The sequence below is a fragment of the Myxine glutinosa genome, chromosome 13 (genome assembly GCF_964187855.1).
Source record: "Myxine glutinosa chromosome 13, kmMyxGlut1.1, whole genome shotgun sequence".
NCBI classification, from domain to species: domain Eukaryota; kingdom Metazoa; phylum Chordata; class Myxini; order Myxiniformes; family Myxinidae; genus Myxine; species Myxine glutinosa.
This window is the reverse complement of record NC_136273.1, coordinates 61,805,891-61,823,294: the sequence shown is the minus strand read 5'-3', so window position 1 is coordinate 61,823,294 and position 17,404 is coordinate 61,805,891. Positions and strand designations below refer to the sequence as shown.

The following is a 17,404-nucleotide window of genomic DNA, read 5'->3' as shown; positions in this document are numbered from 1 at the left end:
GGCGACTGGCTTTGGAGGCCAGATTTGAAATGTGGTTTTCCCAGGAAAGATCATGGCAGATAGTGAGACCCAAAAGCTTGAGTGACAGAACTTCTTGGAGAGGATTATTCAGAAAGTGGATGGGAGGGTTGTCCAGTCGGTCTTTTCGGAGAGACATCGTAAGAGTGTGAGATTTGTCAGGATTGAAAGACATGTTCCACTTGTTTGCCCAGTCTGTGATTTTGTCCAGGTCTGCAGAGAGTGAGGAGGCTGCAGACTGCCGATCTGAGGGATGAAGAATGGAGCGACAGAGAGTAGAGTCATCAGCAAAGAGATACAGAGGATTTTCAAGAGAGTCAGAGAGATCATTGATGAAGACCAGAAAAAGCACAGGGCCCAGAACACTGCCTTGTGGAACTCCAGCCTGAACAGGAAGAGGAGATGAGAGAAACCCATTCAGGGCCACACGTTGACGATGACTAGAGAGGAAGTCCGCCAGCCATGCGTGGAGATTTCCATGGATACCAAAAGAGGAGAGTTTGGTGAGCAGAGCGGGGTGCCAGACCGTATCGAAGGGACGTGATATGTCAAGGGAGACTGCTCTAATTTCCTGTTTGGCATTGAGGACCTCCCTCCATTGTTGAGAAAGCAGAAGCAGCATGTCCAGAGTAGAGTGTCCAGGTCTGAAACCAAATTGATGATCAGAGATCAAGCCATTGGAGAAGAGGAAAGATTTCACATCTGAAGCAATGATGGATTCCATGACTTTGCTGATAATTGTGAGAAGGCTGATTGGTCTGTAGTTGCTGGGATCTGTTTTTGCACCTTTTTTGTGCAAAGCGGTGATGTTGGCAGATTTCCAAGCAGATGGAAGATGACCTTGAGCAAAAGAGAGGGTGAAGAGAACAGAGAGAGGGAGTGAAAGAGCGGAAGAACAGGATTTTAGGACCCGTGGGCTGATGCCGTCAGGTCCATGCCGTCAGGGACTGATGCCGTCAGGTCTTGATTAGTTTGAGGGTTGGTTGTGATTGTCATGATTAGTTTGAGGGTTGGTTGTGATTGTCTTGATTAGTTTGGGATTGGATGTGAGTGTCTTGATTAGTTTGGGATTGGTTGTGATTGTCTTGATTAGTTTGGGATTGGTTGTGATTGTCTTGATTAGTTTGGGATTGGATGTGAGTGTCTTGATTAGTTTGGGATTGGATGTGAGTGTCTTGATTAGTTTGGGATTGAATGTGAGTGTCTTGATTAGTTTGGGATTGGTTGTGATTGTCTTGATTATTTTGGGATTGGATGTGAGTGTCTTGATTAGTTTGGGATTGGATGTGAGCGTTTTGATTCGTTTTGGGGTTGGTTGTGATTGTCTTGATTAGTTTGAGGGTTGGTTGTGATTGTCATGATTAGTTTGAGGGTTGGTTGTGATTGTCTTGATTAGTTTGGGGGTTGGTTGTGAATGTCTTGATTAGTTTGAGGGTTGGTTGTGAGTGTCTTGATTAGTTTGGGGGTTGGTTGTGATTGTCTTGATTAGTGTGGGGGTTGATTGTGAGTGTCTTGATTAGTTTGAGGGTTGGTTGTGATTGTCATGATTAGTTTGAGGGTTGGTTGTGATTTGATTAGTTTGGGATTGGATGTGAGTGTTTTGATTAGTTTTGGGGTTGGTTGTGATTGTCTTGATTAGTTTGAGGGTTGGTTGTGATTGTCATGATTAGTTTGAGGGTTGGTTGTGATTGTCTTGATTAGTTTGGGGGTTGGTTGTGAGTGTCTTGATTAGTTTGAGGGTTGGTTGTGAGTGTCTTGATTAGTTTGGGGGTTGGTTGTGATTGTCTTGATTAGTTTGGGGGTTGATTGTGAGTGTCTTGATTAGTTTGAGGGTTGGTTGTGATTGTCATGATTAGTTTGAGGGTTGGTTGTGATTTGATTAGTTTGAGGGTTGGTTGTGAGTGTCTTGATTAGTTTTGGGGTTGGTTGTGAGTGTCTTGATTAGTTTTGGGGTTGGTTATGAGTGTCTTGATTAGTTTGAGGGTTGGTTGTGATTGTCTTGATTAGTTTTGGGGTTGGTTGTGATTGTCTTGATTAGTTTGGGGGTTGATTGTGAGTGTCTTGATTAGTTTGAGGGTTGGTTGTGATTGTCATGATTAGTTTGAGGGTTGGTTGTGATTGTCTTGATTAGTTTGGGGGTTGGTTGTGATTGTCATGATTAGTTTGAGGGTTGGTTGTGATTGTCTTGATTAGTTTGGGGGTTGGTTGTGATTGTCTTGATTAGTTTGGGGGTTGATTGTGAGTGTCTTGATTAGTTTGAGGGTTGGTTGTGATTGTCATGATTAGTTTGAGGGTTGGTTGTGATTTGATTAGTTTGAGGGTTGGTTGTGAGTGTCTTGATTAGTTTTGGGGTTGGTTGTGAGTGTCTTGATTAGTTTGAGGGTTGGTTGTGATTGTCTTGATTAGTTTTGGGGTTGGTTGTGAGTGTCTTGATTAGTTTGAGGCTTGGTTGTGATTGTCTTGATTAGTTTGAGGGTTGGTTGTGATTGTCTTGATTCGTTTGGGGGTTGGTTGTGAGTGTCTTGATTAGTTTAGGGCTTGGTTGTGAGTGTCTTGATGACGTGGACACCATAACTGGCCATTGAGACTCGACAAAACATCTTGGTGAATGGAAGGTAATTTTGCAGTAATTATAAAAGTTTGTAAAGTATTTCCACTTGCCAGTCCTTTTCCTCATTAAAAGTAAACAAACATGTCGGGCACTATTGTATCCACGTAGTGTTTGGTTAATTATACTTTCGCATCTTATTCCTCCGCAAATGGTGAGCCAGAGTGAAATGAAATTGAAAGGGGAGTGGGTGAGGGTGGAGGAGTCAGACTCGGTCCTGCCTGACGATAGACATATCTCATGAGTTGGAGCAATTACTCAAATGTAATTGTCTTCATGACATGCCCGACACCCCAGGCGTGTTGAAACACAAGGTGCAGTATCTGCCATTTTAATTGGATCTGTAGCTGACATCTGCTTGTACAGCCGTTTGTCCTTATCACAGTCTGATGCGATGTGACATCGACTCGGCCGGGTTTTCCGAACCGTCGGAAACGGTATGTGGAGGATAAAATCATGATGGAAATGCAAGGTGTGGCCATTGGAAATATCTCAGGACATGAAACCTCGAGCAGATATTTTGGCCAGGTGATGTCCTTTATCAGAAGGAAATGTCTCACTGATCACCTTTTGATATGATTTTTTTTTTACCTGCTTTTCGCAGCTGCTTTGATATCTAGCGTCGATCTTGTTCAACTTCTTCATTATCATAGATCTTTGTCTTCTCATTTCTGACACAATCCACAAATTTCTGGTTTATCAGACGTCACGTGTGTCATAACTCCTCGCACGCGAAGTGAAAAGCGGGGTTAAGCAATTGGGTCACTTCTGTCTGTCTGTCCGTCTGTCTACAAATGTGAGTTTATGATCGAGGGACAACTTAATTTCAATTTAATGTTATATTTTGAACACAAATCCCAATATGAATCGGTAAACAAACCTGCAGTTTAACAGTACTTTGGCTCTGAATTTGCAGCAATCTCCCATGTGCAAAGAGGAGTTGAGATAATTTTTGCACTGTCTGTGTGTCTGACAATGAAACAAAATTGAAAATCATTCCAAACAGGAAACTTATTATTTAAAAACGTCATAAAGGACGCAAACTACGGGCACAAATAATTCATGTGATGTGTTAAATAAAGTTGTGTAAAAGATGCTGCATCAACATCGGTAAACTAAACGAAAAAAAAAATCTACAACCTTTAAAATCATTATTTTGTTTCAATTGAATTATATACTTGAACACTGCAGAACACAAATCACATGTTTTTCATTTGTCCTTACCATTGGGCATGACCTCTCTTGAGCAAACGCCATAAACAAGTAGGCCTCCAAAGCCAACCGCCGACTTGTGATCCCCCATCGTATGGAGGCCTTCCTTGGACCACGTCAACTCCTGCAAGGCCTTAATCGACACAGCTTGATGGAGTGTTTCTCCCTCCTTTGGTCTGGAGCCCCTGCGTCACACTGTTACGGTTTGTGACCTTTTTCTTCTTCCTTCCCCCACACCCCCCCTGTGAGTTAGACCAAGTGGTTTGGTCCATGGGTATAAAGCCTATGATTGGCTGTGGGGCCAGGAAGGTGATTCAGAGGGGAGAGGGGGCCATTTTGGAAGAGACCTCATGGCGGAGTGCCTTTTCGTGTGCTCGTCAAGTTGTCAGCAGAAACCTCTGTAACTGAAGGTTGACTTGTGTCGGATCAACCCCTGCGGCCACCTCTGCACCTGACGGTGGACTTGGATTAAACTCTGCCTGCACTGGGGCCTACTGCTGGGCCTGCCTTGGGGCCTACTCTTGGACCTGTCTACTCCTACCCTCTTGTGCTGGGCCTGCACTGGGGCCTACCGCTGGGCCTGCACTGGGGCCTACTGCTGGGCCTGCCTTGGGTCCTACTCGTGAACTTGCCTACTCCTACCCTCTCGTGCTGGGCCTGCACTGGGGCCTACCACTGGGCCTGCCCTGGGGCCTACTGTTGGGCCTGCCCTGGGGCCTACTGTTGGGCCTACTGTTGGGCCTGCGCTGGGGCCTACTGTTGGGCCTGCCTTGGGGCCTACTGTTGGGCCTGCCTTGGGGCCTACTGTTGGGCCTGCCTTGGGGCCTACTACGGGGCCTGCCCTGGGGCCTACTGTTCGGCCTACTCTTGGACTGGCCGACTCTTGGACCGGCCGACTCTTGGACCGGCCGACTCTTGGACCGGCCGAATCTTGGACCGGCCGACTGTTGGACCGGCCGACTCTTGGACCGGCCGACTCTTGGACCGGCCTACTCTTGGACCGGCCTACTCTTGGACCGGCCTACTCTTGGACCGGCCTACTCTGGGACCGGCCTACTCTTGGACCGGCCTATTCTTGGACCGGCCTACTCTTGGACCTGCCTACTCTTGGACCTGCCTACTCTTGGACCTGCCTACTCTTGGACCTGCCTACTCTTGGACCGGCCTACTCTTGGACCGGCCTACTCTTGGACCGGCCTACTCTTGGACCTGCCTACTCTTGACTGGCCTATTCGGGTTTTTCCCTCTATTCTCCCTTCTTTGTTTTATGTGTAGGAAGAGATTTTCGTGTGATAATAAATAAATAAATAAAGACTGTGATTGAAGGCTTGGTTTGGTGGGCTTCAGGCCGTAACACACACCCTGCACTTGTTGACGTCGTGGAAACTGCTTCCACTTCCAGGTGAAGCTGAATGTGCGTAGTTGTTACTCCTGCATTGCAAACAGGTCGGTGGATCTCTGTCTTTTACTACCACCTTTCTGGTTTTGCATGGTCTGCCCTTTCCATGCTCTGTTCCTCTCAGCTTTATTTATGGTGCACGTGGTGTGCTACTATCACACTTCTGATGAAACTCCCAAAATCTAAACTCACTGCTCACCTCCACAAATTTGTTCCTCTCCTCTCTCACCAGTGGAACCAACTTCCTTGGTACAACTATTGGGGATGCCCCTTCGTGGTGGTTGTACCTCTGTCCCCACCACCCCCAATGCAAGTTCGGGTCCAAATCTTCCCCATTCTTCCCTGCTGCCTGGATTTGTCAGGGCAGCGCAGTCACGGTCAGAGTGCCGATGGGGCTCCATGGACCATCTCTCTCTTTCTCTTTCTCTTTTTCTCTTTCTCCCCCTCTCTTTCTCCCCCTCTCTTTCTCCCCCTCTCTTTCTCCCCCTCTTTCTCCCCCTCTCTTTCTCCCCCTCTTTCTCCCCCTCTCTTTCTCCCCCTCTCTTTCTCCCCCTCTCTTTCTCCCCCTCTCTTTCTCCCCCCTCTCTTTCTCCCCCTCTCTTTCTCCCCCTCTCTTTTTCCCCCTCTCTTTCTCCCCCTCTCTTTCTCCCCCTCTCTTTCTCCCCCTCTCTTTCTCCCCCTCTCTTTCTCCCCCTCTTTCTCCCCCTCTTTCTCCCCCTCTTTCTCCCCCTCTCTTTCTCTCTCTCTCTCTCTCTCTCTCTCTCTCTCTCTCTCTCTCTAACGCTGTCATGGGCCCGATGTGGGGGTACACCATCCTAGATGTGGGGGGTCTCTCGGTCGCTCCTGAGAGATCGGTCGGCTGTCTCAGTGGCCTGTTCAGGAGAACTGTCCGGGGCTATACAATAACAACAACTTCCTTTGTCTGTTCAATCTCGTTTTTACCTCCAAGGCTTCAAGATGGATGTTCACAATCACATGAGGCCATTCTCAATCCAAATTCATGATCTTGTTTAAAAAAAAAAATACATTATTTCCCCGAAACACCCAAAGGCCATACCTTCTTTTGCAGGTCTGTCCACCCATCTTTATTTTGTCCTTTGCTTTTTCATTCTCACGATGCGTTTTCCCACATTTTCCTCCATTCTGTTTTGTGTTACAGCTCTTCCCTGGGCCTCGACATTGTATGTAAAATAATACATGTTGAACTTACTTCACAGACTCCATTGACGTGGCCATGGATCCTCAGGGGTATGTTCACTTACCAAGCAGCTAGATATCGCTCGCCAAGCCAGCCGTTCCTTATCAGCGGTTGCCAATGGAGTGCTTGCTTGAATGCTTAAGCCACTTGGCGAGCTCTCTACAAGAAACTTGGTAACTGAACACCACCCCAGGTGTTTGTGGACCACCTGTTGAAAAACCTTTCTCTTGCTCTTCCATGAGTCATTCCCAGTGTATAAAAAAATGCAAGGTCTTGAGGCCTTTCATCAACCTTTGATGACCGTAAGGAGTGAAAAAACACATTTCCAATTGGTAGTGGTAATATGATTGTTTATGACAAGTTGCAACATTTTTACAAAAACCTTAGAAATACAAAACAGCACTGAGAAACAAGCACCAGTGATGAATTCAAGTCTGCAATTAATCCTGGTTCACTCCACATTATGGTCGAGAACCTCCATCAACAAAGTCTCTGTCTCACCATGTATTCCCTCAAATATTTTTTACACAAAGTAAAATCCAATGTTTAGTAATTCGATGATTAATTATTACTTGAAGGCCCACAGACACAGAAGTTTTTTTTAATGTGATTATATTCATTTTAAAGCAGTAAACAAAGAAATGAATGTGGTTTTTAACCAATATTTTTGTGGTACATCCCCTAAAAATAGCGATGGTCATGACGTCATCGGCATGACGTAATCAAGGGAAAGGTTGTCGTGCGGCCATTATCCAACGCAATGGATAATGGCCGCACAACTCGCTTCAGTTCAGACTCGTCAGAAAGTGAATTTGACGAAGATTTTTCTGATCAAGAATCCTCTGATAGTCAAAATATTATTAAAAATTACTGAGAGCAAAACTATTCTTGAGGTGACGGTGGGTCACACGGGTATAATCAAATCTCCGGTTTTGGGGGGCGGGGCCAACGAGCTTAAAAGGACACCAAAAATCACCGATCTCTTCCTTCCAAGTTATTTATTCAAAAAAAAGAACAATTATTAAGTGTTAAGTGAAGCAATATCCACTAATTAAGCCAAACATGATTTTATGTGTATGTGTTCCTTTTTATGGCGTAGCCCATGGGGCAAAGCCGTCGAACAGTGTTTGTCTGTCCGTCTGTATGTATGTATGTCCCCTCAAACGTATACCAATCAGAGCTTAGGATCGGGTCACATGACAGGGTAATGTGATTACATCTGATGTCATTACGGGGCACAACGACTCTCCACACGCCGCCATTTTGATTTATATGCCGTTCATGCCAAACATATCGTCGAACCTATATTTCACAATCGCCACACTCTACCTTTTCGTTTTTCATTTAGTGTGAAACACAAACAAACCGATTATTAAAATGACCATCAAATATCGAAAGCATCGGCGTTACTTCTCTTCCAACAAAACAGTACGTACCCAAACCTTGTGGGGTATAAGCTAGATTACAGTAGATTTTCCCTCAGTTCTGTAAGTAAAACTTACCTCACGGATGTCGGGATTCCTCCAAATTTCTGTTTAATGTTATAAACAGCATTAGCGACTGTTTTAAAAGCTAATCATGTGTGTTTGTGGTTTATAATATTTTACAAGACGGCTACGCCGCTGTTAGACTTCCGGTCTTTTTTATACATTCTTGGCGAGGATATAAAGTGTTGTATGTTTGTAAAAGCTGAGATATTCACAATAACTAGGCAGCAAACACCCATTATCAGGGTGAATCGTTTAAATTGCGATGCAAGCATGAAACTTGAACATCAATGTTCCCATATAGATACTGTTTAAAAACAGTCGATAAGCCAATTTGAAAATTCAACATGGCGTCCATGGTTTTTTTAAAATGGCCGCCAAAATTGCTAAAACATGCCATAAACTTTTAAATATTGAATTTAGGATGTAAGAGTATGAATACCAAATCACAGAACTACATATCTGTAAGTTAGTTTAAAAATTGAAAAATTTAACGACCTCATACATATGTAGTTCTGTGATTTGGTATTGATCGTCATACATCCGAAATTCAATATTTAAAAAACTTTATGGCACATTTTAGCAATTTTGGCGGCCTTTTTGAAAACGATGGACGCCATGTTGAATTTTCGAATTGGCTAATCGACCGATTTTAAAGTGTCCATATGGGAACATTGTTGCCAAGTTTTATGCTTGTATCATAATGAGAATGATTTTTGGGTTGGACGCCTCGCTCCAAGGCGGGACACAAAGGAGCACCGGCCCCAAAGGATTGTTGGTAATGTACCCATGTGTTTGCGAATCTTTGTCATTATCACGTGCAGACACAATTACTCAAAAAATGTCATGCCAATCCGAAATATGCACCTGGTTCGTTTGGTAGTGATCACGACTCCTCTTTCCTATTATCACTCGTAACACCTGAATGGTGTTCTTTTCCTATTTAACAATCACCGCCAGTAACGAGGACCGGTGAAGTATGTCCAGCAGAGCTCGACAGGCTCTGCTGTTCCACAGAATTCGAGACCTCATGCTTGGAGGTATTTTTGTCTTTTGAGCCACCTGTGCCCTGGAGCTGAACATCACCGCCACTATTCCGGCTGCCGCTCGAGTCTTGTCGTGATTGCAAGGAGGATCTTGACCGAAATGAGCTGCCTTGACGGTAGCTGCAGATAAACCAACAACAGTAAAAAAATAAAATTTGCATTATTATGGTATTTATTTTAAAACAGCAACGATTGCTTAAAAAGAACCGACAACAACCGTGATGACTTTGGCAGACATGAGTATGTGATGTTGAGGGTATGTGCATACGTTCCCTGATAAGAGAAGTGGTAACAACTCTGCTTACCCTCTTATCAAGTGTTAGGTTTTGTGTGGACAGCATGCCAGACTGAACATGCTAGCCTCATCATGTGCATCATGCTGGGAGCATCATTCTCACTCATCATGTACATCATGTACACCATGCCAGACTTAACATGCTAGCCTCATCATGCACACCATGCCGGACTTAACATGCTGGTCTTATCATGTACATAATACACAGCATGCCAAGCTTAACATGCTAGCCTCATCATGCACACCATGCCGGACTTAACATGCTAGCCTCATCATGCACACCATGCCGGACTTAACATGCTAACCTCATCATGCACACCATGTCGGACTTAACATGCTGGTCTTATCATGTACACAGCATGCCGGACTTAACATGATAGCCTCATCATGTACATCATGCACAGCATGCCGGACTCAACATACTAGCCTCAGCATACCAGTAACATCATGGACATCATGCTCGGCTTATTATGTGCATCATTTACATCGTGCACATCATGCTTGGCTTATCAGGTGCATCATTACATCGTGCACATCATGCTTCCCTTATTATGTGCATCATTTACATCGTGCACATCATGCTTGGCTTATTATGTGCATCGTTTACATCGTGCACATCATGCTCGGCTTATTATGTGCATCATTTACATCATGCACATCATTTACACCATGCACATCATTTTCATCATGCACATTATGCTAGGCTTATTATGTGCATCATTTACATCATGCACACCATTTTCATCATGCACATCATGCTCGGCTTATTATGTGCATCATTTACACCATGCATACCATGCTCGGCTTTTTATGTGCATCATACATCATGCACACCATTTTCATCATGCACATCATTTACATTATGCACATCATGCTCGGCTCATTATGTGCATCATTTACATCATTTTCGTCATGCACATCATTTTCATCATGCACATCATGCTCGGCTTATTATGTGCATCATTTACATTATGCACATCATTTTCATCATACACATCATTTACATCGTGCACATCATGCTCGGCTCATTATGTGCATCATTTACATCATTTTCATCATGCACATCATTTTCATCATCCACATCATGCTCGGCTTGTGTGCATCATGCACATAATTTACATCATGCACATCATGCTCGGCTTATGTGCATCATCCACATCATGCACATCATGATTGGCTTATTATGTGCATCATTTATTTCATGCACATCATTTTCATCATGCACATCATGCTCGGATTATTATGCACATCATGCACGTCATTTACATCATGCACATTTACATCGTGCACATCATGCTCGGCTTATTATGTGCATCATTTACATCATGCACATCATGCTCGGCTTAGGTGCATCATTTACATCATGCACATCATGCACATCATTTACATCGTGCACATCATGCTCGGCTTATTATATGCATCATTTACATTGTGCACGTCATGCTCGGCTTATTATGTGCATCATTTACATCATGCACATCATGCTCGGCTCATTATGTGCATCATTTACATCGTGCACATCATTTTCATCATGCACATCATTTTCATCATGCTCGGCTAATTATGCACATCATTTACATCATGCACATCATTTACGTCATGCACATCATTTACATCATGCACATCATTTTCATCATGCTCAGCTTATGATGTGCATAATTTACATCATGCACATCATTTTCATCATGCATATCATGCTGGGCTCATTATGTTCATCATGCACATCATTTACATCATGCACATCATTTACATCATGCACATCATGCTCGGCTTATGTGCATCATGCACATCATTTTCGTCATGCACATCATGATTGGCCTATTATGTGCATCATTTATTTCATGCACATCATGCTCGGCTTATTGTGCATCATTTACATCATGCACATCATGCTCGGCTTATGATGTGCATCATTTACATCATGCACATCATTTTCATTGTGCACATCATGCTCGGCTCATTATGTGCATCATTTACATCGTGCACATCATTTTCATCATGCTCGGCTCATGTGCATCATTTTCATCATGCACATTATTTTCATCATGCACGTCATGCTCGGCTAATTATGCACATTATTTACATCATGCACATCATTTACGTCATGCACATCATTTACATCATGCACATCATTTTCATCATGCTCAGCTTATGATGTGTATCATTTACATCATGCACATCATTTTCATCATACATATCATGCTGGGCTAATTATGTGCATCATTTACATCGTGCACATCATTTTCATCATGCACATCATGCTCGGCTTATTTGCATCATTTACATCATGCACATCATTTTCATTTTGCACATCATTTCCATCATGCACATCATGCTTGGCTTATTATGTGCATCATTTACATCATGCACATCATTTTCATCATGCTCGACTTATTATGTGCATCATTTACATCGTGCACATCATGCTCCGCTTATTATGTGCATCATTTATATCGTGCACATCATGCTTGGCTTATTATGTGCATCATTTACATCGTGCACATCATGCTTGGCTTATTATGTGCATCATTTACATCATCCACATCGTTTTCATCATGCACATCATGCTCGGCTTATTATGTGCATCATTTACATCGTGCATATCATGCTCGGCTAGTTATGTGTATCATTTACATCATGCACATCATGCACATCATGCTTGGCTTATTATGTGCATCATTTACGTCATGCACATCATGCTCGGCTTTTTATGTGCATCATTTACATCGTGCACATCATGCTTGGCTTATTATGTACATCATTTACATCATGCTTGGCTTATTATGTGCATCATTTTCATCATGCACATCATGCTCGGGTTATTATGTGCATCATTTACATCGTGCACATCATGCTTGGCTTATTATGTGCATCATTTACATCATGCACATCATTTTCATCATGCACATCATTTACATCATGCACATCATGCTTGACTTATGTGCATCATTTACAATTTTCATCATGCACATCATTTTCATCATGCACATCATGCTTGGCTTATTATGTGCATCATCTACATCATGCACATCACTTTCATCATGTGCATCATTTATGCACATGCATTTATGCATTTCATCATGTGCATGTGCATCATTTACATCATGCCGGACTCATCATGCACATCATGCTTGGCTCATTATGTGCATCATTTTCATCATGCACATCATTTTAATCGTGCACACCATGCTTGGATTATTATGTGCATCATCTACATCATGCACATCACTTTCATCATGCCGGACTCATCATGCCGACTTATGCCAAGAGTTTATGCGGAGTTTGTAGATTGGCTCCTTGTATTCACTTATCAAACACCCGTTGATTTCCGATGTCAAAAGTGAAAGTGTGGGATGTTTTGATATTATGTGGGGTTCCATTCAAGGTGCGTCATGCATGTTGAAATAAACCATCAGCCATGAACTTTACCTTTGAGTTAACTGTTCACTCGTTGTTGATAGGAATCACATGAAGTATATATTATCTTAAAACAATGAAACCCAGTTTACAAACATGCCCTTGGCTCTCCTCTTGTTGGTTGGTTACTTGCACCTGTGGATGGGAGAGCTTTATACAGTAAATATCCATCTCACCTCTGCCTGGGACTCTTAGTATAATATAAGGAGAAACGACAAAGCTGAAGAAATTGTTATACAGATTTTTCTTCGCCGCACATACATTGTCCTTCATGGTTGTGCTGAACCGACAACGTCTGAACCAACAATGAAAGACAATGTCTGTATTAGTCACACGCAGATGATGTGGACAAATTAAACCCCTTCCCCAGTGAATTCCAAATGAATGAGTCTTACTACATTCTTGTTTAACGTAGTGGTGTACGCAGGACTGTAATGTTTAACTTTCCATTTGAAAGCACCTTCCCTCTGACGTCATGTTATTTCTTCACAAGGTGTGTTCTTGCAAATTACCCCACACGCGTGGTGGAAAGGTTCACTTCAAGCAACAGGTTCACTTCTGTCTGTGTCTACAAACGTCAGTCTATGATGGACCAACCACTTCATTACCCTGCATGAGGGAAATAATATAAAGTAGGGTAATTCTAAAGGGTAATTTATTCCACATGGTAATTCTACTGGGTAATTCTACTGGGTAATTCTACTGGGTAATTCCAAAGGGTAATTCCAAAGGGTAATTCCAAAGGGTAATTCAAAAGGGTAATTCCAAAGGGTAATTCCAAAGGGTAATTCCAAAGGGTAATTCCAAAGGGAAATTCCAAAGGGTAATTCCAAAGGGTAATTCCAAAGGGTAATTCCAAAGGGTAATTCCAAAGGGTAATTCCAAAGGGTAATTCCAAAGGGTAATTCTAAAGGGTAATTCTAAAGGGTAATTCTAAAGGGTAATTCTAAAGGGTAATTCTGAAGGGTAATTCTAAAGGGTAATTCTAAAGGGTAATTCTAAAGGGTAATTCTAAAGGGTAATTCTAAAGGGTAATTCTAAAGGGTAATTCTAAAGGGTAATTCTAAAGGGTAATTCTAAAGGGTAATTCTAAAGGGTAATTCTAAACGGTAATTCCAAACGGTAATTCCAAACGGTAATTCCAAACGGTAATTCCAAACGGTAATTCCAAACGGTAATTCCAAACGGTAATTCCAAACGGTAATTCCAAACGGTAATTCCAAACGGTAATTCCAAACGGTAATTCCAAACGGTAATTCTAAACGGTAATTCTAAACGGTAATTCTAAACGGTAATTCTAAACGGTAATTCTAAACGGTAATTCTAAACGGTAATTCTACAGGTTAATTCCACAGGGTAATTCTAAAAGTATATTCCAAATGGTAATTCCAAACTGTAATTCTACAGGGTAATTCTAAAAATAAATTCTACACGGTAATTCTAAAGGTTAATTCTAAAGGTTAATTCTAAAGGGTAATTCTAAAGGGTAATTCTAAAGGGTAATTCTAAAGGGTAATTCTAAAGGGTAATTCTAAAGGGTAATTCTAAAGGGTAATTCTAAAGGGTAATTCTAAAGGGTAATTCTAAAGGGTAATTCTAAAGGGTAATTCTAAAGGTTAATTCTAAAGGGTAATTCTAAAGGGTAATTCTAAAGGGTAATTCTAAAGGGTAATTCTAAAGGGTAATTCTAAAGGGTAATTCTAAAGGGTAATTCTAAAGGGTAATTCTAAAGGGTAATTCTAAAGGGTAATTCTAAAGGGTAATTCTAAAGGGTAATTCTAAAGGGTAATTCTAAACGGTAATTCTAAACGGTAATTCTAAAGGGTAATTCTAAACGGTAATTCTAAACGGTAATTCTATATGTTAATTATATGGGGTTCAAAAGGGTCATTGTAAAGGGTAATTCTACAGAGTAATTATAAAGGGTAATTCTACAGAGTAATTTGAAAGGGTAATTCTAGAGTAATTCGAAAGGGTAATTCTAAAGGGTAATTCTAAAGGGTAATTCTCAATAGTTCTAAAGGGTAATTCTTCAGGGTAATTTTAAAGGGTTCTAAAGGGTAATTCTACAGAGTAATTATAAAGGGTAATTCTACAGAGTAATTATAAAGGGTAATTCTACAGAGTAATTATAAAGGGTAATTCTACAGAGTAATTCTAAAGCGTAATTCTAAAGCGTAATTCTAAAGCGTAATTCTAAAGCGTAATTCTAAAGCGTAATTCTAAAGCGTAATTCTAAAGCGTAATTCTAAAGCGTAATTCTAAAGCGTAATTCTAAAGCGTAATTCTAAAGCGTAATTCTAAAGCGTAATTCTAAAGCGTAATTCTAAAGCGTAATTCTAAAGCGTAATTATAAAGCGTAATTCTAAAGCGTAATTCCAAAGCGTAATTCTAAAGCGTAATTATAAAGGGTAATTCTACAGAGTAATTCTCGATAGTTCTAAAGGGTAATTTTAAAGGGTTCTAAAGGGTAATTTTAAAGGGTTCTAAAGGGTAATTCTACAGAGTAATTCTGAAGGGTAATTCTACTGGGTAATTCTATGGGGTTCCAAAGGGTAATTCCAAAGGGTAATTTTAAATGGTTCTAAATGGTAATTCTAAAGGGTGATTGAAAAGGGTGATTCAAAAGGGTAATTCTAAAGGGTGATTCTCCAGGGTAATTGTAAAGGGTAATTGTAAAGGGTAATTGTGAAGGTTAATTCAAAAGGTTAATTCTGAAGGTTAATTCTAAAGGTTAATTCTAAACGGTAATTCTATAGGTTAATGCTAAAGGTTAATTCTAAATGGTAATTTTATAGGTTAATTCTCAAGAATAATTCTAGCGTGTAATTCTACAGGGTTTTAAAGGGTTCTAAAGAATAATTATAGCGGGTAATTCTAAAGAGTAATTCGAAGGGATCTAAAGGATATTCGAAAGGGTTCTAAAAGAGGATTCTATGGGGTTATTCTAAAGGGTAATTTGAAGGGGTTTTAAAGGGTTCTAAATGATCATTCTAAAGGGTTCTAACAAATAATTCTCGCGGGTAATTCTAAAGGGTAATTCGAAGGGATCATAAGGTGTTCTAAAGGATAATGTAAAGGCTTCTAAAAAAGAATTCTAACGGGTATTTCTAAAGGGTAATTTGAAAGGGTTTTAAAGGGTTCTCAAGGATAATTCTAGCGGGTAATTCTAAAGGGTAATTCGAAGGGATCTTAAAGGGATCTTAAGGATAATCTAAAGTGTTCTAAAAAAGAATTCTAACCGGGTCATTTTAAAGGGTAATTTGAAAGGGGTTTAAAGGGTTCTAGACAGTAATTTTAAGGGGTAATTCTATCGGGAAATTCTAAATGGTAATTCTAAAGGGTAATTCTAAATGGTTTTAAAGGGTAATTCGACATGGTTTTAAAGAGTTCTAAAGGTTACTTAGAGGGTCTTAAAGGGTTCTAACGGATCATTTGAAAGGGTTGTCAAGAATTCTAGCAGGTAATTCTAGTGGGTTTTAAAGGGTTTTAAGGGTTATAGTCAGTAATTCTAAAGGGTAATTCTAAAGGCTAATTCTAAAGGGTAATTTTACAGAGTAATTCCAAAGAATAATTCTAGCGAGTATTTCTATAGGATTTTAAAGGGTTCTAGATGGTAACTCTAAAGGGTAATTCTAAAGTTCTAGTTCTAGACAGTAATTCTAAAGCGTTTTAAAGGGTCATTCTAAAGGATAATTCGAGCAGGTATTCTAAAGGGGTTTAAAGGGTTCGAGACTAATTATAAAGGGTTCTAAAGGGTAATTCTACAGAGTAATGTAAACAGTAATTACAAAGGGCAATTCTAAAGGGTAATTCTAGTGGGTAATTATCTATCTATAATTCCAGTAATCTCTGTATGTCTGTGTGTTTGTCTGTGTGTTTGTCTGTGACTGCTGTTTCTCGACAACCACGGGTCCGATATACTTGAAACTTGCCAGATATATTGCTGGGGACCTGAGGATGTGCCTTTTCAAGGTTTCATATTAATCGGAGAAGTAGTTACCGAGCTATGTCCAAAAAACGATTCAACCAATCAGAGAGCAGCGAGCTATCACGTGTGCCGAACGTGGCGAACAGACTCTGCCTCGGACGGCACATTTGAGAGCGTATTCATTTATTTCACGTTGGCAAACTATGTTGGCGCTATGTTGGCGTTAAACTATGTTTTAAAACTAATTAAAACTAATTTGCGATTCATCGTAACTGCGATATGCGACCTTCCGGACAGTCAAATGAGGACGTCACTTCCGGACTTACGGATAGTCATAGTGACGACGTACTGATGCTGAACGTGGCGAGCAGACGCTGCCTCGGACGGCACATTTGAGAGCGTATTCATTTATTTGACGTTGCAATCTGTGTTGATTGTTGTAAGGTACGATCGATTGTAGTACACGTTTATAATAACTCTGCCGATACAGGCCCGATTAACTGCAGTGCCATCCGAGCTGCGGCGTCGGGACGATACATTCATTGTACGGTCACATCACGCACTTACGGGCACGCCCATGGGCCCATGGGCACGCCCATGCATGCATGGGCGAAGACTTTTTTTTTTTTTTTTTTTTTTTTTTTTGGCAAGGAACGGGCACCCACGTACGGGCACGTCCTAGTATAGGATAATTCTAAGTGGTAATTCTAAAGGGTTCTAAAGAATAATTATAGCGGGTAATTCTAAAGTGTTTCAAAGGGATCTAGACGGTAATTCTAAAGGGTTCCAAAGG

The 17,404-nt window shown here is 41.2% G+C and overlaps 1 protein-coding gene across 3 annotated transcripts in view; it reads right to left on the bottom strand.

Moving 5' to 3' along the window:
• Positions 1–6,768: 6,768 nt before the first annotated feature.
• Positions 6,769–17,404, bottom strand: part of LOC137438982 (cysteinyl leukotriene receptor 1) — a 28,055-nt gene continuing 17,419 nt past the window's right edge. For all 3 annotated transcript variants that reach the window (XM_068134510.2, XM_068134507.2, XM_078767600.1), the window contains one exon: positions 6,769–9,088. In XM_068134510.2, coding sequence (XP_067990611.2) covers positions 8,866–9,088 — 223 coding nt within the window. In that variant the 3' untranslated portion in view covers positions 6,769–8,865. The remainder of the gene's footprint in view (positions 9,089–17,404) is intronic.